A 27,635-nucleotide genomic window follows, 5' to 3' on the forward strand; every position below is an offset into this window, starting at 1 on the left:
AGACAATAATTAAAAAACAACAGAGAACATATAGAGTCACAGTCAGAACATCATCAAACAAAGCATGTACAGATAGAAGAGCCCGCTTCAACATCATTAAGGAGAATCCGGTAGGCGGCGCGACTCTGGTCAGCAGCGGCCTCTGCAGCCTGTCTGCGTTTTTATTATTTTTTGTCTATGTTTATATGTAGTTTTTGTTATTTTATGTTGGGGTGTGTGTGGGGGGGTGGGGTGGGAGGGGGGGGGAAACTTTTGAATCTCTCCCTGCACTGGAGACCCGACCTTTTCTCGTCGGGTTTCAGCTGTCGTTGGGGCCGCAACGAGGAGCGGCTTCCAACAGGAAGAAGCCGGGGACTCAGGTGCCGACTCACCTCGCCGTCGCGGAGCTGGCCGGGACCGGAGCGGGTGGGGCGGTGGAGGAGCGCTGCCGCTGCTGCTGCTGCTGTTGCTGCTGCTGCTGCTGCTGCTGCTGCTGCTGCTGCCGCCGCCGCTGCTGCTGCTGAGTCGGAGGCTGCTGCTGCGGGTCTGCGGACGGCGGCGCCGGGAGCCCGCGGGTCCCTGGAGGGAGACCGCTTTTCGGGGCTCCTGTAACGGCGACTTCTCCCGCCCGTGTTGCAGGGTTGAAGAGCTCCTGGAGCGGGGCCTGACATCACTGCCCCGCGCGGCTTGGAATGGCCGCGGGACACTGCGAGCGCACACCGGGGGCTCTAACACCAAGACCCGGTGCGCGACCTCGCACCACCCGGCGTGGCTTCAATGGCCGCGGGACAATCGCCATCGCCAGCCGTGGGCTTTGACTTTGACTCTGACATCGGGGGGGGGGGGGGAGTGCAGTGGAGAGTGCAGTGGAAAGATAAGTTTATTTGGCCTTCCATCACAGCTATGTGATGGATGTTTATGTAAAATGTAATTATGTTGTGTCTGGGGTCTATTTGTGTGTAATGTATGGCTGCAGAAACGGCATTTTATTTGGACCTCCAGGGGTCCAAATGACAATTAAATATACTCTTGATACTCTTGATTAAGAAGAGATTTAAATCTGTTTATAGAAACCAGCTCCTTAAGTTTCAGTTCATTCTGCAGCTGGTTCCATGCGAAGGGAGCAGCATAACTAAATGCTCTTTTCCCCAGTTCAGTACGAACTTTAGGTACAGTTAGTAAGAACAAGTCCTCAGAGCGGAGCTGATAAGTTCCTGTGCTTTTTCGAATCACATACTTCTGCAGGTATGAAGGAAGAACACCGAGGATAGTCTTATAAATAAGGATATGCCAATGATGGAGTCTGCGGGTGGACAGGGCAAACCATCCAACTTAAGCATACAAAGAGCAGTGGTGCGTGAGGGTTTTAAAATTAGTAACAAATCTCAGTGCTCCGTGGTAGACCGTGTCCAAAGACTGTAGGCATTTTGAAGATGCATTCATATATAAAACATCACCATAGTCCAACACAGACATAAACGTTGCAGCAACAAGTCTTTTTTTGGCTTCAAAAGAAAAACAAGATTTGTTTCTAAAGTAAAAACCTAATTTTATCTTTAGTTTTTTCACAAGTTGCTGGATATGAGGTTTAAAAGAGAGAGAATTGTCAATTATAATTCCCAGATATTTATATTGAGACACAGATTCAATCACAGAGCCCTGCAAAGTGGTGATAGGAGGGAGGTCCGAGGGCTTTGATTTAGCTTTAGTGAACAGCATGAGCTTTGTCTTGTCAGCATTTAAAACAAGTTTTAAATCACACAGGTTACATTGCACAGTGTTAAAAGCAGTTTGGAGCTGACAGAGAGCCTGATTTGGGGTAGACGCAGAGCAATATATCACTGTGTCGTCAGCATAAAAGTGAATATTTGCGTTTGCTGCTTTATGATCTAGACTATTAATATAAATAGTAAATAATAAAGGTCCTAAAACCGATCCCTGTGGCACACCCTTGGATACATTAAGAGAGCTAGAAGTAATACCTTCTGCTCGCACACACTGGGATCTGCCTGATAGATAGTTTTTAAACCAACAGACAGCTTGATCAGACAAACCGATGTTGCATAGTCTTTGTAACAATAAGGCATGATCCACAGTATCGAAAGCCTTTGATAGGTCAACGAAAAGGGCTGCACAGTGTTGCTTATTGTTTAAAAATTCAATAAAATCATTTACTACTTTTAAAGCAGTTGTTGACGTACTATATTTTTTCCTAAAACCAGATTGAAATTCAGATAAAATACTGTTAGTTGATAAAAAGTCCTTCAGTTGTTGGTTTACAATGGATTCCAGCACCTTAATTAAAACAGACAGTTTGGAGATGGGCCTATAGTTGTTTAGCACAGTGGGATCCCCCCCTTTTAACAGTGGGAGAACAAAGGCAGATTTCCAAATAAGGGGAATTTCGTTTGTCTCCAGGGATAGATTAAAAAGATCAGAGGCAATGCAATAAAATCAGCGGCTAACTTTAGGAAGTAAGGCTCAAGGTTGTCTGGACCTGCCGATTTTTTTGTGTCTAAACATCTCAGGGCCTTATGCACCTCTGAAAGTGTAACAGCGTCAAAAGTAAAGGCTTGTCCCTCAAAAAAACAACTACTAGCAGAGCAAGCAGAGGAGCCTTGAGCTGTGTATTGAGAGTTGAAAAGTGAACCAGAGGCAATGAATTGCTCATTAAACAACCAAGCATGTCAGCCTTTTCGTAAATGTGGGTAGAGTCTTTGACAATGCATGGAGGTAGCTCAATAACATTTTTATTTCCAGTTATTGATTTAATGGTTTTCCAAAATTTCAACGGATTGTTTTAGGTTATTTGAAGTTTCAGTAAGGAAATGATCAGCTTTGGCTTTTCTAATTGCAACTGTGCTTGCATTTCGTAGCTGCCTAAAGAGCAACTAGTCTGATCCAAGACCAGTACTCCTGGCTTTAGACCATGCCACATTGCGCTCATGGAGTAAAATGGATAACTCATGTGAACCATGCATTATCCCTGCCCCTTATTCTATACTTCCTAAAAGGAGCGTGCTTGTGATCAACTTCAATAAAACCATCATAAAAGAATTTCCAGGCATTTTCAACATCAGGAATTACATTAATTTTCTCCCAGCCAAAGAGGTCATGAAAAAATGCTTGCTCCAAAAAATGTTTCATGTCCCGCTTTATGATGACACGCGGTTTGGTTTTAAGAACTTTTGTATTTCTTACTGTTGCAATGACACAGTGGTCATTGATGTCATTTGCAAAAACAGAAGCAGCAGAATAATTATGAGGAACATTAGTTAAGATAAGATCAATTAAAGAAGATTTTTCCGGACATTTCAGATTAGGTCTAGTTGGACTGTCAACAATCTGAAAGAAATTAAACGAATCACAAAATGCTTTAAAATCATCTGATGCTGGTAGCAGCCAGTTCCAGTTTAGGTCACCAATAAGGACAATTTCATTAAAGTTCAACCCGGATAAAAGCTCCATTAAAGATGGTATGGTGCAGCTGATAGCTGAAGGTGGCCTATAGCAACCAACGACAGTGATGTGGAGAGTTTTTGAGATTTCCATGTCAAGAGCCAGAAGTTCAAATTGCTTCCTCACTGATGTAGAGAGACGGATCTTCACATGAAACTTAGATATGACATAGACTGCGACCCCTCCACCCTTCTTGGGTCGGTCAGTCCTATACACATTGTAGCCGTCAATGTTGATATCCTTGTTTAAAACTGCTTTGTTTAGCCAAGTTTTAGATATGACAATAACATCAGCATCAGTTGAAAGAGCCCAGATACGAATCATATCCATTTTAGCAATCATACTGCGCACATTCAAATGGATGAAACCAAGTCCAGACCTTGATTCAAATTCAGCAGGGGTGTTAAAATTAACAGCAGACTCAGCAGAGCCTGGGCCTGGGTTAGGTTGAACATTCCCTGAAATCACCAGCAACAGAACAATTATACACCTATAATCAGACCTTATAGATTTGCTTGAATGATCTTTTTTAATCTTTAAAAATATTAAAAAGTGACGAAGGCAACTTGAAGGAATAATAAAGTTGTCTTGTAAGGCCATCAAGCTGATCAGATGGGCCAAGTCCATAGATGCGGGGGGCAGAAGAGTCATAGGTGACAAACTAATGCCCAGCGGACTGCCAGAAACGCACATCCCCCGGCATGGTAAAACCAGTGTAGAGTTGACTGGACAGGAGTTTTCAGTACCGTGGGGGCTTCCCCCGGTGACGCTCCAAATGAATAGGAAAAGAGCAGCCACGAGCAGCGACATTGTACGTTGATCGAGGAGAAAAGCAGCCAAACTATTTCGCCTCAACCAACGACGCCACACATTAGTGCAGGGAGAGTCCTATAAGAAATCCGTTCCGTGGTTTCCCGACGGAATGATAATTCAAATGATAATGCTCGCAGATGACTTACAGAAAAATCACTCAGTCACATTAGTCATATTAGTAAAACAAACAGACACAGTTAGAGACGTGTGCTGCCATCTTGGAGGCGGGGCTTGTGTTTAAGATGGAGTTAGATGTGGCCCTTGTGGCTAAAGGGATCAGGGGGTATTGAGAGAAGGCAGGTACGGGATACTGAGTTGGATGATCAGCCATGATCGTATTGAATTGCGGTGCAGGCTCGAAGGGCCGAATGGCCTACTCCTGCACCTATTTTCTATGTTTCTATGTTTCTATGAGTTGAGGTATTGTGGGTCCAAGAGAGGTCATCGGAGATGTTGACCCCCAGGAACCTGAAGCTGGAAACACGTTCCACCTCCGTCCCGTTGATGTGGATGGGGGTGTACGTGCCGCCCCTAGACTTCCTGAAGTCCACAATGAGCTCCTTGGTCTTCTCATGTCCTCTAGAGATGCTGTCCGACCTGCTGAGTTATTCCAGCACTTTATGTCCCAGACTTGAGATAACATGTGGACACAGGCCCACCGGGTCCGCGCGATCACCCTGTACACTAGCACCATCCTACACGAGATCTTCAGTTTCTTCCCACATTTCAAAGACGTACAGATTTGTAGGTAAATTGGCTTGGTAAATGTAAAAATTGTCTCTAGCATGTAAGATACTGTTAATATGCGGGGATCGCTGGTCGATGTGGGCCCGGTGGGCCGAAGGGCCTGTTTCCACGCTGTATCTCTAAACTAAATTAATACGGAAACATGTTCACACTGACCAGTCTCCCAGCACCTGACTCAAGGCCTTATATTAATAATAATAATAATAATAATAATCTTATTTATATAGCACATTTTCAGTCAACTTGCATTGACCCCAAAGTGCTTCACATAATTACATTACATTTACACACAGGCAAAGGTGGGTGAAGTGTCTTTGCCCCAAGGACACAACGACAGTATGCACTCCAAGCGGGATTCGAACCGGCTACCTTCAGGTCGCCAGCCGAACACTTAGCCCATTGCCCCATCTGTCGTCCCATATTGCCCGACGATTCAAGTGCTCATAAATGCTGTCAGCAGATCTACCTCCCTCGACTGCACAAACCTCCCAAATCAGTGTCCTACCAATTTGGTCTTCCACACATCCCCGATTTTCAGTGTTGCACTGTGATGTTGACTGACCAGCTGAGTACTTGCAGCATTTTCTGTTTTTATTGAGACCACAAAGAATGGTTGATACCTGCTTTGTGCTGGCAGAGATGGTGGAATCATATACAATCACTACCTTTAATGGACAGTAACATAGACACTTAAATAGGCACAGCTAGACAATACGTGCAGGAGTAGGCCATTCGGCCCTTCAAGCCAGCACTGCCATTCAATGATCATCCCAAATCAGTACCCCGTTCCTACCTTCTCCCCATATCCCCCGACTCCACTATCTTTACGAGCCCTATCAAGCTCTCATTTGAAAGCATTCCAAGATGGCGACACTGCCTTAGCAGCTGCGGCTAGCCTGCAGTCCGTCTGTTTTTTTTCTTTTTTGTGTTGTTCTTTTGTCCTGTTTTAGTTAATTTTGGGTTTATTAGGTGTGTGTATGTGTGTGGGGGGGGGGGGGGGAGAATCATGTTTTCGGTCTCTTATTTTGGGGTGATGCGACTTCTCTTGTATCCCCCGTCTCCGCCTGCGCCGAGGCCTAATAGCGGAGCTGGCGGCCTTGGAGCGGGCAGCGGCGACCCGACCTCAGCCCCGGGCCCAGTGGACGACATCATCTGGAACTCGCAGATTGGTGACTTGTTCTCCGGAGCTCCCGCGACAACAGCTGCATCCTCTGGACTGGAGGGTGGCTTCGACCACCCCGGGCCGCAGAGTTGAACCGGCCCTTTCGCGGAGCTTGGATTCAGCCGCGGGACTGACATTACTTACCATCACCCGGCACAGTGCAACATCCGAAGCCTGGATCGCCTCGGCGCAGAGGGAGAATAAGAAGGGAAGAGACAAAGACTTAAGACTTTTGCCTTGAATACTTCTCACTGTGATGGATGTTCATTTGTGTTTATTGTGTGATTTTGTCATTTTTTACTATACGTAGGACTGCAAGGCAACAAAATTTTGTTCAGACCACAAGGTCTGAATGACAATAAAGGCTACTTTAACTTGACTTTGGCTTTGAACCGGCCTCCACCGCCCTCTGAGGCAGAGAATTCCACAAACTCACAACTCTCTGAAAAAATGTTTCCTCATCTCTGTTCTAAATGCCTTACCGCTTATTCTTAAACTGTGCCCCCTGGTTCTGGACTCCCCCAACATCGGGAACATGTTTCCTGCCTCTAGCCTGTCCGAACTCTTAATAATCTTATATGTTTCAATAAGATTCCCTCTCATCCTTCTAAATTCCAAAGTATACAAGCCCAGCCGCTCCATTCTCTCAGCATATGACAGTCCCGCCATTCCGGGAATTAATCTTGTAAACCTACGCTGCACTCCCTCAATAGCAAGAATGTCCTTCCTCAAATTAGGGGACCAAAACTGCACACAATACTCCAGGTGTGATCTCACTAGGGCCCTGTATAACTACAGAAGGACCTCTTTGTTCCTATACTCAACTCCTCTTGTTAAGAAGGCCAACATGCCATTCGCTTTCTTCACTGCCTGATGTACCTGCATGCTTACTTTCATTACTGATGAACAAGGACCGCCAGATTAATCCCTTTTCCCAACTTGACACCATATCCACATTAACTGCATCTGCCATGCATCTGCCCACTCACCCAACCTGTCCAAGTTACCCTGCATTCGCATAGCATCCTCTTCACAGTTCACACTGCCACCCAGCTTTGTGTCATCTGCAAATTTGCTAAGGATCAGAAGGACACAGTCCTAATTGAAAGATATTGCATGTAAACGACCCTTTGGATGGCCCACCATGTCAACACCAGCCATCCACACCAATTCTATGTTATTCCACTTTCTCATCCACCCCTACACACTAGGGTCAATTTACAGAGGGGCAATTAACCAACAAACCCGCACGTCTTGGGAATGCGGGAGGAAACCAAAGTACCCAGAGGAAACCCACGCAGTCACAGGGAGAATGTGCCAAAACTCCAGAAAGACAGCAACTGAGGTCAGGATCGACGCGGATCTCTGGCACTGCGTCAGCAGCTCTTCCAGCTGCACCACTGCAGACAAATGGAATTAATGTAGATAGGTATAAAGGTCAGTATGGACATGGTGGGACAAAGGGCCCATTTGTATGCTGTACATCTCTATGTCTAAGGAGCACATCAAAAGTAGGGAGAGAACTTGAACGGAAGCGATTGGTAAGGTGTCGGGGGAAGCAGCATATTTTTGATTGGCTAGTGCTGAGCTTCTGGATGCACCGTTCTATGAATTGCACAGTTACCCAACACATCCCTTGGAGACCACCTGTGCTATCGTGGCTCTGTGGAAGGATGGAATCAGACAGCCCAGCTTGGACTTCCCAGGGTGTCTAGTTCTATTACTTCCGGGTGGAAAGACAAAAACATTCTTCCGAACAAGCTCCCAAATGAACCTTTCAGGATAATGGGATTAATCGGGCGAGAGTAATTCTGTACAGTCCCTGTGCAAACTCTCATTCCTGGAATTTTTCCTTTAACTCGTTGAGGAACAGCACTGGTAGCCACTTCTTTGCTCATCCGAGTTGCCCATCAGAAACGTTTGGCCCATCCAAATCCATGCCAGCTCTGTGCTAATCAATGCCCATCACCATTGGACATGTAACTGTGTGCTCTCACTCACTTGTCAACCTGGGCTCCTGATTAACTGCTTCCATCAAAGCAGCAAGGTCCACATTGACTTCCCAAATGCAGCACAAGAGCTGGCCATTCAGCCCATTGGGTTCATGCCAGTTTTCAGTTTCCTTCTCCCTTATTTCCCCTCTACCCCTTCCCCTATCCTTTCTCCCATACCAATCAATTCCCTTTAAATTATTTTTGCCACTTCCTCTCCTCGGGGTAATTTATAGCAGGCAATTCACCGACCCAAAATAGATACAAAATGCTGGTGTAATTCCAGCCAGTCAGGCAACATCTCCAGAGAAAAAGAATAATCGGTGACATTTCAGGTCGGAATCCTTCTTCAGACACTTCTGTAGTCTAAAGGAGGAAAATGGTGCCCCAAAGGAAACCCATGCGGTCACAGGGAGAATGTGCAAACAACACCCGAGGTCAGGATTGAACATGGGTCTCTGGAGCTGTGGGCCACAGTGTCACCATATGCAGCAAACACAGGGAATGTGATATTGAGATGGATGATCAGGCGAGATTGCATGGAATGATGGAAGAAACTTGGACCTTGGATATTTGATGGTCAGTGTTTTATCATTGTACCAAAGTGCAGGCCTCTGTCTGTATCACCCTGTGACTGAAGGCCTACTCCTGCCTTCTGATGCGGATTTACTTTTCCAATTTAAAATAACTCATCAAGAACTGTAAGTCCAGTAATTGCAAATAATGGCAAGGTTGACTGCAATAATCTTAAACAATTTCAAAACATTTACTCATCAACGTGGTTCCATAGTCAAGGAATGGTCATTTAATCGGAATGTACAGTGAAAATGCATCACCGGGTCAGGAAGAGTCTAACGGATCTCACCTGAAACCTTCAGGTGTAGTCCCCATCTCAATCAAACATGACTTTGTTTCCAGTTACCTTCCTGCATTCCCGGAATTCATTATCCAGCAGCTATAAATCACATTTTCAGTGTCCAACCAGTCTTCTAACCCATAGGCTGGTGTAACTCACACTTCCCTACAATGGGTATCAGGTGCTTTCTGATGTGTTGCCGAATTATAAAAGCCTGGACTAGAGTCTGACCTCAGTTTCTTCCAGGAGTGAGTAAAACCTCTCGAAAGCTGAAGACTGACATTGGAACCCAGACCGATAATTATTCCAGTTTGCGCAGTGGCTATCCCACTGAACTGCCTGCTCACCTTTTAGACTTGAGATACAGCGCGGAAACGGGCCCTTCGGCCAACCGAGTCCGTGCCGACCAGCAATCACCCCGTACAATAGCACTATCCTACACACTAGGGGCAATTTACAATTTTAGCAAAGCCAATTAACCTACAAACCTGTACCTTTTTGGGATGCAGTACCCGGAGAAAACCCACGTGGTCACAGGGAGAACGTACAAATCTCCGTGCAGACAGCATTGAACTGGGGTCTCTGGCGCTGTAAGGCAACAGATCTTTCACTGAGCCACTGTGCTGTTAGTTGCGCCATTGGAAGAATTTGATTTTCCTAATCTCAAATAAAAATTGCACCCTCCATCCCCCTCCCCCCACACACTCCCTTGAGGAGTTCTCTAACTTTTCCAAACATGAGAGAACAAATGAATTAATGCAAAATTCTACACTATATCTAAAAATGACACTACCCTGGCAATGGTCTGAGTGTTAAAGGGCTGTTAGTCACTGTTCAAATGTTGATTAAATTAAACACAATTCAATTTAAGAGAGTAAAATTCAACTTTCAGATGATCTCACTATCCAGACACATTTAATGGGGAAGTTACCCTAATCAACAACACGTCCTTTGTAAGTGAGAGTTTATTTTCTAACTGCTTATCTCTTCTTTTGGTTCATATGTGAATCCATAATTCATTGGCTCACAGAGGGCACGACACAGTGAGTGTACTATCCCCTACCATCCTTCCCCTAACCCCCACTCCTGGCACCGTGCCAATGCACCCCAAAGTTATCCATTATGATGGCTCTTCGCGTGATTGCCTTCTCTCTCCCTCTGTGGAATGCAGGCATGGCAACCCAGCCTTGCAATTGTACCATCCAACCCTCTGGCCCAGCATCAGCACTGCCCGTCCCACGCTGACGCTGCAACTAAATGGAGCACCCACACAGCCAGCCAGTGCAACCCCTTGCCGCAGACCCTCTCCCCATCACATTCACTGAGTCTATAAACAACAGCAGGTGCTACAGGACAAACATTAATAAAACAATAAAATCTAGTGGTACAAGTGTGTTTCTATAGAACTCTGCTGACCAACAACCCCTAGTATATAACCAAGCAGCTTCACAGTTGTGTTATTAAGACAGATTCTTCATTGACAAGATGGTTTGCCTCTACCGATGTAGTTCGTGTTAGCACCCATCGTTGCCTCTTAAGACAAGAGACTCCTTCTCCAAGGCAGTAGCAACCTCGGAACAACCACAGATCCACAGAATAAAATCTACGTTAGAAATTTTCCTCAACTTTTGTAAAAGATTCCCTAAAAATTGTTATACAGACCTCTGTCGATTAATACAGCATGCTTACAGTCCTTCATTTATCAAAGTCCCAGTTGAAATGGAAGGAAAAGCTTCATAATGCGATCGACCTCGTTCATTCACCCTTCAGTCTGTCTTCATGCTGCTCCTCGGAGTTTGCACAGCGGCGTTGGCACAACATACCATCCTCTTGTCAAACAACATCACAGCTGTCAGGGCACCTGGAGGAGTGGGCAGGAGGAAGAGATTAAGGAGCGAGAAAGAAGGGGAGGGAGAAAACAGTAGGGAGTGACAGAAATCCAGGGGGATTTCGAGATCTGTGATGTTCCAAGGTTGGGCAGCAGGTAGAGTCAGAGTCATACAGCGTGGAAACAAGCCCTTCAGCTCAACTTGCCCATGCCGACCAACATGCCCCATATACACTAGTCCCACCAGCCCACAGTTAGTGCTGCTGCCTCTGATCCTGACCAGTGTTGATTGTGTGAAGTTTGTACATTCTCCCTCTCACCAAAGGGGAGGTTCACTGGACACTGCATACTGTGGTGTAGGTAGCTATTGTACCTAATTGAGCAGCAACGTCAGAAGATCCAGCTAAATTCTACTCCAGGATACGTTCTGTCTCCACCTACTAGCATTGACACATTTACCAATCTACAGTCATGCATGGCTATTGACACAATCGTTCTGACATAGGAGGTGGCCATTTGATCCTTCTAGGCTATGCTGGCTCACACAGCATTCCCATCAACTCAATTGCAACATCATTTATTTCGCTCTCCCTGAACGCAAGGAAATAAAGTCAGGAAACGTCTAAAGACATTCATCAATCCCCCGATTTCTCCATTGATCACTCATAGAAAATAGATGCAAGAGTTGGCCATTTAGCCCTTCGAGCCTGCACCGCCATTCAATATGATCATGGCTGATCATCCAGAACCAGTATCCTGTTCCCACTTTCTCCCCATATCCCTTGATTCTGTTAGCGTTAAATCGTATATCCAACTCTCTCTTGAATACATCCAGTGAATTATACTCCACTGCCTACTGTGGCAGGGAATTCCACAGATTCACAACTCTCTGGGTGAAAAATGTTTTCCTCATCTCAGTCCCAAATGGCCTACCCCTTATTCTTAGACTGTGGCCCCTGGTTCTGGACTCCCCCAACATGGGGAACATCTTTCCTGCCTGTCCAATCCATTAAGAGTATTTCTGTTTCTATAAGATCTCCTCTCATTCTTCTAAATTTCAGCGAATACAAGCCCAGTTGATTCATTCTTTGGATCCAAATACACTAGGGGCAATTTGTAGTGGCCAACTAACCAACAGACCCGCATGACAGTGGGAGGAAACTGGAGCACCTGGAGAAAACCAAACTAGTTCACAGTGAGAACTTGCAAACTTTACCTATCACGATTGAACCTGGGCATTGGAGATGCCAGACTGACCTGCTCCTGTGCCATCTACCTCTTTAGAAGGCTTAGGAAGTTTGGCATGTCCCCAACAACCCACATATACTTCCGCAGATGCGCCGTAGAAAGCGTTTTATCCGGATGCATCACAGCCTGGTTTGGGAACAGCTCCATCCAAGACCGCAAGAAACTGCAGAATTGTGGATGCAGCCCAGACCATCACACAAACCGACCTCCCTTCTATTGATTCCATCTACATTTCACACAGCCTCAGCGAGGTCACCAGCATAATCAAGGACCAGTCTCACCTCGGTCACTCCCTCTTCTCCCCTCTCCAATCAGGCAAGAGTTACAGAAGTTTGAAAACATACAACTCCAGATTCAGTTTCTTCCCAGCTGTTATGTCAACTGAACCATCCTATCACCCAGCAGAGTGTGGTCCTGACCTCCCATCTACCACATTGGAGCCCTTGGAACCATCTTTAATCAGACTTTATCTTGCACTAAACGTCATACCCTTTATCCTGTATCTGTGCACTTGATTGATTATGATCATGTGTTGTCTTTTCACTGACTGGATAGCATGCAAACAAAACCTTTTCACTGTACCTCAGTACACGTGACAATATTAAACTCAACTAAACAATGTTGCATTTTATGCAAGACTAAAGTTCTGTCCATTCCTAAGGTGAAGGGGGAACTGGAACTGCAGATGCTGGAATCTTGAGCAAAGCAGAGTAGAAAATTAACAGATGTTTTAGGTAGGGCCTCTCTAGACTCTGAGGCGTCACCTGTCGATTCCCTCCACAAACACTGCCTGACCAGCTGAGTTCCACCAGCACTTTGTGTTTTGGTGAAGCAAGGACCTCAACATTTTCAACACTGCAGCAGCAGTTATGTCTGTTAAGGTGAATGATAATCTATCACACTGCTAGCTTGCAGATGATACAGAGCCTTGACAAACCAATTACTCCATGGTTGTTCTGATCACAGTACTGGTGAGGTTAGTCATGTTCAGATCTCGAGACGAGAGCTACCGAGAACAAAGTGGGTTTTTGTACTGGGGAGTCATTGACGATCATGGGAGAAGCCTGCCTTTTCTTAATCATTAACTGACATTTCTACAGGATGGACACCACTGTTACAGTTGGATCCGGTTATCAATTGACAAGGGCTGCTAGCGGGGTCTTATGAACAAGATTAAAGACCATGGTATCATCAGCAAGTTATAAATAGAGGAGGAAAAGTGGCTGCACAGATGATGTTTCTCGAAGAAAGCGTCTCATTGATGCCTTCAAAGATTGCTTTGGTCGAATGAAATGCAAGAAAAAAACCTTCAAATTGATAACCCTGTGGTATTGACCAATTGGCCATCACCTCCCTCAAGATTCATCGAATTCTGCCAAACCAGAGAAGACAAGAGATAGTCCATGGTTTAAAACCAGGGATCCATGCAAGGCTGACGAACAGCTCAATGAACACAACCACCATATCCGTTATCAGGCTTCTGAACGGTCCTTTCATAAGCTAGGGTACTGTCCGATCCACCTCTACCCGATTACAGACATTGGACTGTCTCTGGAACTCTTTTGCTACAATGCTGAGAACTATATTCAGTACACTGTATCTTGTTTTCACTCTGTGACAACAAAGAACTGCAGGTTTATTTACAAAGATGGAGACAAAGTTTTGGAGCAACTCAACGGATCAGGTAGCATCTCAGGAGAAAAAGGGATGGGTGACGTTTCGGGGCGGGTCGGGTTTGAACAAGTTCCCAAACCAAAATGTCACCCACCCTTTTTTTGTCGGAGATGCTGTTTGAACTGTTCAGTTACTCCAGCACTGTGTGCCTATCTTTTTTTTTCCCCTTCACTCTACCCATTGTATGCGAGTTTGGCTTTATTGTAGCTATGTATAGTAATATGATTTGATAGCACGCAAAACAAAACTCTTCACTTCGACCAGCTCGAGTCAACCCCTTTTGGCTCCCTCAGGCCTTCCCACATGATAATGAGCCTCCTTACCTAGGAGAGGTCCAAGCCAGTAAGCGAAGCTGTATTCGAGGAAGGTATATCCGTCACAATGGAACGTGATTGAAAAGGCCAGCGCTGGGTTAAACACGGCTCCCGTCAGCCCTCCAGCTGGTGACAGAAAGATTATAGAAGTCACAGAAATCCAAGCAATATTCAGAACTGGAAGTGATTGCTAAGTTTACGACAGGCGGATGGTTTCTTGGCATATCCAATCTCGTACCTCAATCTGTTCTCCCCAACTGTTTCCCGATATACTTGCCAATTCGGACCAAGATGCCCCATCTACCCTAGTCCCACCTACCTGTGTTTGGTCCATATCCCTCTAAATCTTTCCTTTCAATATACATTCCGTGTCTTTTTAAGACATTAATTTACAAAAAAAGTGCAAAGTGCTGGAGTAGCAGGTTAGGTAGCATCTATGAAGAACAATGGATTGGGACCTTCTTCAGTTTCTTTAGTCGAAGAAGGCTCCTGATACAAAATGTTACCCATCTATGTTCTCCAGACATGCTGCCTGACCCATTGCGTCACTCCAGCACTTTTTTTGTCTTCTGAAATGTTTATCTTGCCGGTTTCCAACCTGCCTTTCTCAAAAGCTTTATTCCAGAAGAATAGCAATAGATAGGGTTGCTATTGTGATCCAACCACATCCAATAAGCACTGCACGGCACAGTGAGAAACTAGCAGCAAGCTCTCCAACATCCACGTGGTGATAATAAGATTATCTGGTTTTAGTGATTGGTTTAAGCAGTGCTTTTTTTGTGATAGCACACATCAGTATGGCATACCGCCTCTTCCAAAACGTTAGACATCATTATTTTATTTTCCGGCAATGTGACATGTATGTTTATTAATGGTGCATACCAGCATCTTTTTCTGTTTGATAATAAGCACTGGATTCAAGGAATAAAGCTATCACGAGTTCTTTATCGTTCATCAGACTTCATAGGATCTCAGTCTTGTAGGTTTTTTTTTTAATTTATACCTTTTCATGATCTGGGTGGCAAGACCAGTATCTCCCTGTGACCATGTGTTTTCTCCAGATGCCCTGGTTTCCTCCTAAGTCCCAAAGGTTAATTGGCTAATGTGTTCCTAGTGTGCAGGATACAACTAATGTGCGGGGATCATTGGTCGGCACAGATTTGGTGGGCCATACAGCTGGTTTCCCTGCTGTATCTCTAAACTAAACTTAAAAAAGACTAACAAACTTTCATCCCCATTACTATACGCAGCCTGAAGAGGAGTTCGACCCGAAAAGTCATCTATGACCTCCACAGATTCCACCTGACCCGCTGAGTTACTCTAGCACTTAGTGACTTTTTTTGTTTTTACCCCGATATATGAATTAACAAATAAGTCATACCTAATTACTGGGTTTTTTCGCGCAGGGAATAGGTTCCTTTCACAGTTTCTTAGCACCTCAATGTTATAAATCTCAATAAAATCTCCAAATTGCTTTGGTTAGGCAATCATAACTACATATCATAACTATAATTAGTATTGAAAATAGTCTGTTTATTGAAAATCAAAACTGCACACATTAAAAATCTGAAATTAAAAACATAAAATACTGTGAACACTCGGCAACAGGGAGCATGGAGAATGGAAGAGTTAACGTGTCGTGTCTAGGAATTTCCCGATTTTAATTATCTCCTCATAACTATAATCCTCTAGCCCTGGCAGAATCGTCGGGAATCTATTCTGTACCCCATTGGGGAGCCAATCTCTCGCGGTTGAATTACTGGACTAGAAACAAGAGTTCTGGACCAGAAACACCAGTGAACCAGAGATGCCAGTTCAGTTTAGTTTAGTTTATTGTCACGTGTACTGAGGTACAGTGAAAAGCTTTTATTGCGCGCCGTGTGAATATTTAAAAGCTTCTTAAATCCCATTGTTGTATCTCCTTCCACCACCACCCCAGACTGTACATTTGAGGCACCCACCAATGTGTAAAAAGACGTGCCCACAAATTTGTTTTTAAAATATATACGCACAATATGATCAAATCTTAACTGCTTCTACAATTGAAGGATAATTGGTGATGTGTAATAAATAATGGGAGAGATAGACATTCTGTGAATGAATAAACAAAATCCAAAGTCCATGCTCTGCTATGGTGACCTGAGATAGCTGGGGAACCACGTACTGTTTCGAAGTTAAATGATTGATTGATAGATAAATACAGCATGTAAACAGGCCCTTCCTCCCACACTGACCATCATCACCCATTCACACTAGTTCTACATTACCCCACTCTTGCATCCACTCCCTTCACACTTGGGGCAATTTACAAAGGGCAATTAACTTACAAGCTGCAGGTCTTTGGGATGTGGGAGGAAACCGGAGCACCTGGAGTAAACCCACACAGTCACAGGGAGAACATGCAAACTCCATACAGACAGCACCCGAGGTCAGGATAGAACCAACCAGCTCTACCAGCTAGGTCTGTCAGGGTTCTGTGAATAGAGGTTGGGGTGTTATATTACAGTTGTACAAGACGTTGATGAAGTCACATTTGGAATATTGTGTTCAGTTTGGGTCATCCTGCTATTGGAAGGATGTTGTTACACTGGAAAGAGTGCAGAGAAGATTTACAAGGATGTTGCCCGGACTTGAAGAGGTTGGGCAGGCTAGGACTTTATTACTTGGAGTGCAGAAAGAAGAGGGGCAATCTTATAGAGGTGTAAAAATTCATGAGGGGGATAGATGGGATGAATCACAGGGTCTTCTACCCAGAGTAGGGAATCGGACACAGGACCAAAGGACACAGGTTTATCATGAGAATATAAGGATTTAATTGGAACCTGAAGGGCAACATTTTCACCCAGAGGGGGTGGGTATATGGAACAAGCTGCCAGAGGAGGTAGTTGAGGCAGGTACTATAACATTTAAAAGACATTTTGACACATATGATAGGAAATGAGGGTTGTGAGCCAAATACCAGCAGGTGGGACTAGTGTATCAGCATCTTGATACATCTTGATCAACATTAGCAAGTTGAGCCGAAAGGAAGACACAAAATGCTAGAGTAACTCAGTAGATCAGGCAGCTCCACTGAAGAACACGGATAGATTATATTTTGGATCAGGACCCTTCTTCAAAGTAGAAGGGCCTGTTTCCATGTTGTATGACTATTTGACAATCTATGACCCAAAGCATTACCTATCCATGTCATCCAAAGATGCTGCCTGACTTGCAGATTTATTCCAGCACTTTGCGTTCCATGCAAGATTCCAACATCTGCAGTTCCTTATGTTCACGCACCACTGTTTTACTGGGGAGACCAAGCTTATATTTTCCGACGGCTAATGAAGGTAATGCATTCCGCGGCGGGAGTTGTGACCATACCTGCAAACACCAGGAAGGTGATTAACCCGGCCACCAAGAACATCCTGCGATTAGCAGAGAGATGTTGGAAGCGGACGATGACGGCCCTCAGGCTGAAGGCACAGGAGAACTCTACGAACATGCCGTTGCTTAAGGTACTGGTCTTCATTGCTGGGGTGCACTTAAAGTGGTTCTTGCAGTGGTGCCAGTGTAGGTCGGACATGTGCAGGGTCCAGATAGTCTCGGTCACCCGGCGGGCGGCCAAGGCTGCCAGTACTTGCAGCAGCACCTTGGACAGGGCCAGCTTCCCACTATACTGCCCGCAGAGGAAGCGCTCCAGAGTGTTGACTGGGTTGCAGCTGGCGCTGCCAAAGGTGGAGAGGTGAACCAGGGTGACGAGGTAGACCAGCACCAGGGACGGCCCCAGCCCCGGCAGCAGCCCCGACTCCCCTAGCAGCCTCAGCTCGTGGGTGCAGATGCACAGCTGCAGGGTGGAGATGAATTCGATGGCCAGTTGCAGCGGTGTCTGGCTCAGCCCACCCCCTCGTGAAATCACGCACCGAGGCTTCAGGAACGCCCTGGCTATGTGCCGCAGCACCTGGCACACTGTCACCGTGCTGGCCACGGTGCCCATGGAGACCAAGATGTTCTGCATGGCAAGGCTGGTGGACTCTGCTTAGGGCGAGGTAGGGGTGGAGAGGTGATAACAATCCTACTGGGTGAACTGAGACAGGGAAAGGTTTAAATCCCTCTGCCAGGGATCTTGGCTTTAAACCCTCTGCTGGTGAAGCTGCGAAAGATGGAAAAACTTCTGCTGGTGCAGCCTTTTATTCCCTCTGTTGGGGCACCGTTTAAACCTTTTGGGGCAATTGCTTTACACTCTCTGCAGGAAGTGCGGGGGGGGGGGGGGGGGGGGGGCAGTTACACCCTCAGCTGGAGCAAATAATCCATCCTGTCCTGACAGGGCAGTCAAACCCTTAACTGGTGCAGTTTAAACCCTCCTGATGGGGCAGCTAAACCTTCTGACAGGGCAATTAAACTCTATGACAGGGCAGTTACACCTGCAGTTGAGACAATTAACCCTCCAACTGGACAGTTACCTCTGCCAGAGGTAGTTAAATCCTCCGGACTCCCAAAGGGGTAGTTAAACCCTTAGCTGAGCCAATTAACCTTCCGACAGGGCAGTTAACCCCTCTGATTCCCAAAGGGGCAGTTAAACACTCAGTTGAGACAATTGACCCTCAGGGAGGACAGTGAAGCCTCTGGTGTGGGGGTAGTTAAACTCCCCTTACTCCCAGAGGGTAAAGTTAAACCCTTGGTTCAGACAATGAACCCTCTGACAGTGGCAGTTGAACCCCCCAGTCAGGGGTAGTTAAGCCTCCTGACTCCCAGAGTGATAGTTAATTCACCAGCTGAGGCAATGAACCCTCCGACAGTGGCAGTTAAACCCTCCGGAACAGCACAGCACAGGGCAATTAAAACCCCAGTCCCAACGGGGTAGTTAAACCCTCAGTTGAGACTATTGACCCTCTGACAGGACGTGAGTCCTCAGCTGTGACAATTCACCGTGTGAAGGGGGCGGTTAAAGCTCTGACGAGACCGTTAAACCCACGGCTAGCTCTCCTGTCGGGGCAGTTTAAACCCTCACTTGAGGCAATTAAACACCTTGACAAGGCGGGTAACTGTGCTGACGGGGCAGTTAACCCTCTCCTCCCCCCGGTAACCCCACTACCGGGTGGATGCTGGGGGTAGGTAGGTCGCTGGGATGGGACGCGGGTAGAGAGAGGCTGGCCTCACGGTGCTGGCTGCCGCTGTGTGTGTGGGGGGTGGGGGCTGTCCCGGGCCTCCTGCTCCTGCGCCGCCGCCGCCGCCGCTCCTCTGTCGTTCGTCAGACGGACACCGCTCTCCCCCGCCCCGCTCGCGCCGAGCCGCAGTACACGTGGAGGGAGGGGGCGTGGCCAGTCGCTGTGGGCGGGGTCGGGGTCTGTTGCCATGGGGCGGGGTCTGTTGCCGTGGGGCGGGGTCTGTTGCCATGGGGCGGGGTCTGTTGCCGTGGGGCGGGGTCTGTTGCCGTGGGGGCGGGGTCTGTTGCCGTGGGGCGGGGTCTGTTGCCGTGGGGCGGGGTCTGTTGCCGTGGGGCGGGGTCTGTTGCCGTGGGGCGGGGTCTGTTGCCGTGGGGCGGGGTCTGTTGCCGTGGGGCGGGGTCTGTTGCCGTGGGGCGGGGTCTGTTGCCGTGGGGCGGGGGCTGTTGCCGTGGGGCGGGGGCCGGGGGCGGGGTCTGTTGCCATGGGGCGGGGTCTGTTGCCATGGGGCGGGGTCTGTTGCCGTGGGGCGGGGTCTGTTGCCGTGGGGCGGGGTCTGTTGCCGTGGGGCGGGGTCTGTTGCCGGGGGGCGGGGTCTGTTGCCGTGGGGCGGGGTCTGTTGCCGGGGGCGGGTCTGTTGCCGTGATCTGTTGCCGTGGGGCGGGGTCTGTTGCCGTGGGGCGGGGTCTGTTGCCGGGGGCGGGGTCTGTTGCCGTGGGGCGGGGTCTGTTGCCGTGGGGGCGGGGTCTGTTGCCGGGGGCGGGGTCTGTTGCCGTGGGGCGGGGTCTGTTGCCGTGGGGCGGGGGGTCTGTTGCCGTGGGGCGGGGTCTGTTGCCATGGGGCGGGGTCTGTTGCCGGGGGCGGGGTCTGTTGCCGTGGGGCGGGGTCTGTTGCCATGGGGGCGGGGTCTGTTGCCATGGGGGCGGGGTCTGTTGCCACGGGGGGCGGGGCCTGTTGCCATGGGGCGGGGCCTGTTGCCATGGGGCGGGGCCTGTTGCCATGGGGCGGGGCCTGTTGCCATGGGGCGGGGCCTGTTGCCATGGGGCGGGGTCTGTTGTCATGGGGCGGGGTCTGTTGCCATGGGGCGGGGTCTGTTGCCGTGCGGGTGTAGTATGGACATGGCAGAAACTGGGTCAATTATCGGGTACTGCAGTAATGGGGGGGATTTGGCGGCATTGAAGAAAGTGGGAGGCCCCCAGAGTGAGGACATTTCTTAGTTTAGTTTATTATCTTCAGCTGTACCAAGATACAGTGAAATGCTTTTGTTTGCATGTTTTCCATCAAGGAAAAAGATTTAAGTGAGTTCGGAATTCCGACTGCGCATGCCCATGTGAGAAAAGGGTTTATAGGGATGGTTGAATTATACTAGAACTCTGAAAAATATAACTTAGAAAGAAATTAGCTTATCAGCAGAAGCCAGACTGCTGGTAGAATAAAGTAACAATATACAGAACAGAGAGAAATTCTAGATAAAAAGTAGCAAACAGATAAAAACTTCAGCAGAAGGCCTTGGGAGTCTTTGACGTCAGGAGATGGTGGGAACGTGGGCTTTATGTTATGATTGGACGAAACTCGATGGGGAGACATGAGGTAGTGGCCATAGTGAAGAAGGGTATAAAGATAGAAAGCATCTCCATTTTCTTTGTGCCTCCAGGGGACATCAGAGGAGAGGCACCTATTCTGCAGAATATGAAATTAATAAAAACACTTCTTTGTCTGAATTTGTCTCAAGAGCATTTGTGATTTTTGAATCTCACACCCAGGTCATAGGTCACTAGCTATAAACACTCGGCAACGGCTTGCGTTTCGTCTGTGGTCGGGGTCGGGCCTGGTTCTCCTTCGCTCTGGCCATTGTTCCCGCCCATTCCCCGGTGTCCCCAGCCGCTATCTTGGCCGGCAGCCCTCCACCTCCACCACCCCCCCCTCCCCTCAGTTGAACACCGAGATCCTGCTGAAAATGGGCAGCCGCTGGCCCTGCTCAAAGACGGGCGACTCGGAGCCGCTGCTGCTCGAGTCATCCTGGTCAGAGAGAGAGTCTGCGGACGGGCTCCTGCCGGCCATGGGCAGGCCGGGCGCACGCTGGAGTTGCGGGTACTGTTGGTGATGGTGGTGTTGGCGGCAGCAGCAACCTCCTCTTCTCGCTTGCCCAGCCCCAAACCCAGAGTCCGGGCCAGGTCCAACTCCAGGTCGGGGCTGAAGGCACCGCGACCCAGTCGAGCGCCGGGCCAGAGGAGGCTGAGCCCAGGCTGGCGCTCTGGTGCAGACTTGGGCCAGGGCCCTCGCTCCTCCTCGGGGTTGTGGATGAAGTGGCAGCGGGTACCGTAGGGGCAGAAGCCGGAGGTGTGCAAGGTACGGCTTGTACTTGGGGTGGTGGCTGAGGGAGCGCAGCTCGGCCAGGCCATGGGCGAACTGGCACTTGTTGCCATAGCGGCCCATTGGGGATACAAGATACATTTATTTGTCACATGTACCAATTGGTACAGTGAAATGTGTGGTCGCCATACGAATAATAAAGAGCACAGAACACGATATTTTTTAACAGACATCCCCACACAGCAGGATCAAAGTTTCCCACTGTGAGGGAAGGCTTCCTCTGGAGTTGGAGCGGGGTTGGGCTGGAGTTGGCGCTGGCTGTGGGTTCTCCTCGCTGGCTGTGAGCCCAGGGCCGGTATCCCGTCGGTCCGGACGTCTCCCCCCCCCCCTCCTTCTTGCTCCAAAATCCTCTCGCAATGAAGGCCAACCGGCCATTGGCTTTCTTCACTGCCTGTTGTAACTGCATGCTTACTTTCAGTGACAGATGTAGATCATTTCACAGAATTATGGCCTAAATTCAACTTTCTTAAAATTACCAGGAGAAATCTTAGAATACCTTGTAATGAAAATTACATGTACAATGAAACGCTTCTATAAATCAGTTTTAAAATGATGAATAACTTTGTTTTATATAAAAGATGTATGAAGGCAGATGACGGCTAACAATGCACTTTTTCAACGTGTTGGAACATGGAAACAGTTGATTTTTATGCAACAGCATTTCATAAGCATAAACATGATGACAGTTTCAGTCTGAAGGGTCTCATCCCGAAAATTACCAATTCCTTTTCTCCACAGATGCTGCCTGACCCGCTGAGTTACTCCAGCATTTTGAGTCTGCCAACAAGATGATAGAAATGTTTTTTCTTATTATTCATGCATTGCATGTTTATTCATTGGCAATGTTGGTATCGCCAGCAAGTGTGGCCCAAGGGTATTCTGAAAAGTGTGATCAATTCCTGAGCCACGCTGGTCCGGTCTGACAGACCAGTGTAGCAGGTCTCAATGAATGTAGTAAAGAGGAAAGAGAGAGAGAGAAATGGAGAACTTTTGAGGAGGGGACCTGTGGCACCGTGGCACAGCAGTAGAGTTGCTGCCTTACAGCACTTGCAGCACCGGAGACCCGGGTTCGATCCCGACTACGGGAGCTGTCTGTACGGAGTTTGTACTTTCTCCCCGTGACCACGTGGGTTTTCTCCGAGATCTTCGGTTTCCTCTCACACTCCAAAGATATACAGGTTTGTAGGTAAATTGGCTTGGTATAAGTATAAATTGGCCTTAGTGTGTGTACGATAGTGTTAATGTGCAGGGGATCGCTGGTCGGTATGGACTCGGTGGGCCGAAAGGCCTGTTTCCCCGCTGTATCTCTAAAAAAAACAGGTTGGCATTGAAGAGACTAGGGTCTCATGCAGCTGAAGGCACAACACCCACCATTGGTGGAGCGATGAACATCCAACCCTATGCCTAACTTTACACTAAAGTTTAATTGAAGTCTGCATTTTTGTTTGTATTGTTTGTGGCTTTAAATTCTGCAGAGTACTTTGCAATGACTGGCCTGCCTTTAAACTAGAGTGATACAGCAGGGAAACAAGCCCTTCGGCCCTGACAGACAACATCTCTGAAGAACATGGATAAATGGCGTTTAAGGTCAGGGCTTTTCTTCAGCCTGCCAAAGTTTCATATAACATTACCTAGCTTGATGGTGTCAATCCGATTATCGTTCAGAGTTAATCCCAACAGTTCTGCATCCTCAATGTTCATCCCATTTCAACAAATCTGCTGACAATGCATGTTCACAAATCACATGAATGATTGTGACACTGTCCTGTGTTGGAAGGAACTGGTGATGCTGGTTCACACCGAAGGTAGACGCAAAATGCTGGAGTAACTCAGCGGGACAGGCAGCATCTTGGGATAGAAGGAATGGGTGAGAATTGGGTCACTGAAAGTAAGCATGAAGAAGGGTTTCGGCCCGAAACGTTACCTATTTCCTTCGCTCCATAGATGCTGCTGCACCCGCTGAGCTTCTCCAGCATTTTTGTGTACCACAGGATACTGAGTTGGATGATCAGCCATGATCATATTGAATGGCGGTGCAGGCTCGAAGAACCACATGGCCTACTCCTGCACCTATTTTCTATGTTTCTATGGCCTGCTCCTGCACCTATTTTTATATGATCTATTCTATATTTTCCTTGATCCCCACTCCCTTTGTCCTGTTTTCACAACTCACACTTCCTTATCTATGTATATCTCCCTCTCCCCTGACATCTGTCTGAAGAACGGTCTCAATCCGAAAGGCAGCATCTCTGGAGAGAAGTGATGGTTCTGGACGGGGCCCTTTTTCAGACTGATTGTTGGAGAGGGTCGAGGGAAGAAAGCTATAAGAGAGCAAGTGCAGGACAAAACCTGGCATGTCATCGGTTGATACAGGTGAAATGATTTTTTTATAGGCAGATGGTTGGACAAAGGCCACAACAGAAGGTGTGAGACAAAAGGTTGAAGAGCTGCGCATTGGCACAGTTGAATGATGACTAAGTTAACAGTGTAGTGAGCGTAATTCAATGGCATGGAGAATGATTGAAATGAGCGTGTGAGTTTGCATCAACAACGGCAGTTAGTTGAGTCATGATGACAAAACAACTGAACCCATTTGGTTCATTAATGTCCTTATGGGAAGGATATCTTCCAGCCTCCTCCAAGACTGAATTTATATGTAACTCCAGACTCACAGCAATGAGGTTGACTCTTCACTGACCTCTGAAATGTCCTCAGAAGTCACTCAGTTCAAAGAGTCATGGGGTCATAACACTGTGTGGAAGCAGGCCCTTCGACCCAACATGCCCATGACACCCATTTATACGTAGTCCCACTTGCCTACATTTGGCCCATAGCCCTCTAAACCTGTCCTATCCATATACCTGTCTAATTGCTTCTTAAACGTTGGGATAGTCCCTGCCTCAACTACCTCCTCCGGCAGCTCGTTCCATGCACCCACCGCCCTTTGTGTGAAAAAGTGACCTCTCAGATTCCTCTAAAATCTTTCCCCCTTCACGCAGAGTGGTGAGTTTCTGGAACTCTCTGCCACAGAAGGTAGTTGAGACCAGTTCATTGGCTATATTTAAGAGGGAGTTAGATGTGGCCCTTGTGGCTAAAGGGATCAGGGGGTATGGAGAGAAGGCAGGTACAGGATACTGAGTTGGATGATCAGCCATGATCATATTGAATGGCGGTGCAGGCTCGAAGGGCCGAATGGCCTACTCCTGCACCTATTTTCTATGTTTCTATGTTTCACCTTAAACCTATGCCCTCTGGTTCTCAATTCCCCAACTCTGGGCAAGAGACTCTATGCGTGCACCCAATGTAATAAAAGTGACCACCACAACAATGGCACTTATTTTGCTGAGTAACAGAGGGGCTCTCCTATCTGGTGGCTGCTCCCAGAGACACATGGCAAGGAAAACATCAAGTACTGCTGGACAATCATCAACTTGGTGAAAGCCGCACTTTAAGCTGCCCCAAACCTGTTTGTCTTCCAGTGCAACGAGATGCCTGTAAGGGGATGTTGCTGCCTGGACCATTCCAGGATGCAAGAGAACATTGAAGCAGACAGGGCAAGCGCTATTTGAGTGAAATTCACACGGTGCAAAGCTAATGTGATACAGACACACACCACGATGAACAGGAAGGTTGGCGTTGTATTTAAGACAGTGCAAGCACAGTGTTCTGGAAGGGTCACAAGTCTTTTAAAAGAGGGGGGGGGGGAGATGGGGGCACGAAAAAGGAGTGGAGAAAACTTTTAAGAAGCCAGAGATACACGGCTGTGAAGTTCGGCGGACATTAACGGTTGGTTATCCTTGTTTCTAAAAACTACTGTTTACGTTTTTTATTCCCCATTGAGCCAATGAAATTCACCGATCAGCACCGGCGACAACCTACGACAACTTATGACCTCCTGGCGACACACTACCACTGCACCTACGGCACAAGAATTCCCGCTATTCTCCAAGGAGGCTTCATTCTGGTCGCCGCTAACATCTTGAAAAACTAACGGTGACCAGAATGCGGGAACTACTTACGACCATGAAAGCGACTCCCCGGCAACCACCCGCAAACATGTGGCGACCGCATAGTCTCCTGTAGTCGCCTAAAAAGTCACCTGTGGGACAGGCCCTCGTATTTGATTTTTCCATCCTGGGTAAATGATTCTGATACTCTCCCCTATCTATGCTTCTCACAATTTCATATATTTCTATCAGATAATATTTCTCCGGCATTCCAGGGAAAACAATCCAAATCTATGCAACCTCTCTCTGTAGCTAATACGTCCTAATTTAGGCATCATTCTGGGGAAAAAATACATAGAGTGCTGGAGTAACTCAGCGGGTAAGGGTAGCATCTGTGGGCAGGTAGCATCTGTAGGACATGGGCAGGTGACGACCGAAAATGTCACCTGCCCACGTTTGGCAGAGATACTACCTGACCCGCTGAGTTACTCCAACAGCCTGTGTCTTTTTTGGAGAGCAGCACTTGGAGTTCCTTGTATCCATTATTCCAGGAAATCTCCTTTCCACCCTTTCCAAAGACTCCACATCACTCCTGTAATGGGTTGACCAGAACTGCGCGCAATACTCCAAATACGCCCTAATCAAAGTTCTATAAACCGATAGCATAACTTCCTGACTCTTATACTCAATGCCCCAACCTTCGAAAGCAATTCAGCAATATCATACTTAAAGGTGGGACTGTTTGCTGTTATAACCAAGGGCCACATGGTGTCCCCATATACACAGTATCGCTCTTCCCTTTCTCCGAACCAATATTATTGCATCACATTTATTGCCGTTATCCTAACATATTAATATGGCAAGAATACTCAAGGTGGCACATTGCTAAGTATATTAAACGTATAAGTTACTCAATTGCTAAAGTATCTACTCAATCACTTGAATCTACTCTACTCAAGGCACAAGTCTGCGGGCCAATATTGGTAAATGAGATTAATAGAGAAGGATTCTTGATGTTTAACATGGAGGGGGGTGTGGGGGGTTGGGGCTATTGTTGTTTGGCCATTATTGTGGCTGAAGGTCCTGTTTCTGTCATAGAGATAGTATGGCTCTCTACCACTTGATAGCCCCACCACTTGATGGCCCCAACAAAATAATTGGATATGTGTTTAATGTGCTTAAAGTAGGAGTGCTGGAATGCTGAGGCATGGCTCTCCCCACCACCTGTTCATGCCAAGTATCGAGTCCCCTTCTATGCTGGCGTGTGAACCACACATGCACAACCCTAACCGCATCTCTACCTCAGCAACAATCTTGTATAGGCAGCACTAAGTGCTTTGGCATACTATTACAGTCAGTTAACCAGTAATATCTAATAACTTATTCTATTATTGTTTCCTGTTTATTTATCTTTTGTGTGAACATGCTTGTAAAGCTGCAGCAAGTTAGGCGGTCATGGTGGGGCAGTGGTAGAGTTGCTGCCTTACAACAAATTCAGCACCGGAGACCCGGGTTCAATCCTGACTACGGAGTTTGTAGGTTCTCCCCGTGACCGCGTGGGTTTTTTCCGAGATGTACGGGGATGGCTGGTTGGCGCAGACCCAGTGGGCCGAAGGCCCTGTTTCCGCTCTGTATCTCTAAACTAAACTAAAGTAAGAATTTCATTGCAAAGACACAAGATGCTGGAGTAACTCAACAGGCCAGGAACGATCTGTGGGGTCATTATTGGCTCCACCCTCCCTGAGATCATTTGTTGTTGGCCCTGATTTGTTCTGACCTTTTCTCGCCTCCAGTTTATTAAAACCCCACCCACCCCCCACCTCTACTTTCAGTCTGAAGAAAGATTCCAATCTGAAACATCACCTATTCTTTTTGTCCAGAGATGCTGCCTGACCCGCTCAGTTACTCCAGCATTTTATGTCCAACTCTGGAAAACATGCCATACAAGAAGGGTTTCGGCCCGAAACGTCGCCTATTACCTTCGCTCCATAGATGCTGCTGCACCCGCTGAGTTTCTCCGGCACTTTTGTCTATCCAAGCTATTAAACTCAACTCATACTAAACTCTGAACATTAATAGCCCATTGCACTTTATCTG

General features: G+C 47.3%; 2 protein-coding genes across 2 annotated transcripts; both read right to left on the reverse strand.

Moving 5' to 3' along the window:
* Window positions 1-8,893: 8,893 nt before the first annotated feature.
* On the reverse strand, window positions 8,894-19,349 carry aqp11 (aquaporin 11). Its single transcript, XM_055664802.1, has 3 exons — window positions 17,438-19,349; window positions 14,081-14,197; window positions 8,894-10,868 (listed from the first exon to the last, which is right to left on the reverse strand). Exons 1-3 carry the CDS (start codon window positions 18,069-18,071, stop codon window positions 10,774-10,776), a joined length of 846 nt encoding a protein of 281 aa, XP_055520777.1. The 5' UTR covers window positions 18,072-19,349; the 3' UTR covers window positions 8,894-10,773.
* LOC129714998 (proline-rich protein HaeIII subfamily 1-like) lies at window positions 19,305-20,279 on the reverse strand. Its single transcript, XM_055664808.1, has one exon. The coding sequence runs from the start codon at window positions 20,277-20,279 to the stop codon at window positions 19,305-19,307; it is 975 nt and encodes a 324-aa protein (XP_055520783.1).
* Window positions 20,280-27,635: the final 7,356 nt, after the last annotated feature.

This window comes from Leucoraja erinacea, chromosome 45 (assembly GCF_028641065.1).
Source record: "Leucoraja erinacea ecotype New England chromosome 45, Leri_hhj_1, whole genome shotgun sequence".
NCBI lineage: Eukaryota > Metazoa > Chordata > Chondrichthyes > Rajiformes > Rajidae > Leucoraja > Leucoraja erinaceus.

Coding starts and splice junctions, on each gene's coding strand:
- LOC129714998 (XM_055664808.1), bottom strand. CDS start 20,279: ATGACAACAGACCCCGCCCCATGGCAACAGGCCCCGCCCCATGGCAAC.
- aqp11 (XM_055664802.1), bottom strand. CDS start 18,071: ATGCAGAACATCTTGGTCTCCATGGGCACCGTGGCCAGCACGGTGACA. Junction 14,198..17,437: donor CACCTTCCTGGTGTTTGCAG/GTATGGTCACAA, acceptor TTCTGTCACCAG/CTGGAGGGCTGACGGGAGCC. Junction 10,869..14,080: donor CTGGCTTGGACCTCTCCTAG/GTAAGGAGGCTC, acceptor CCACTCCTCCAG/GTGCCCTGACAGCTGTGATG.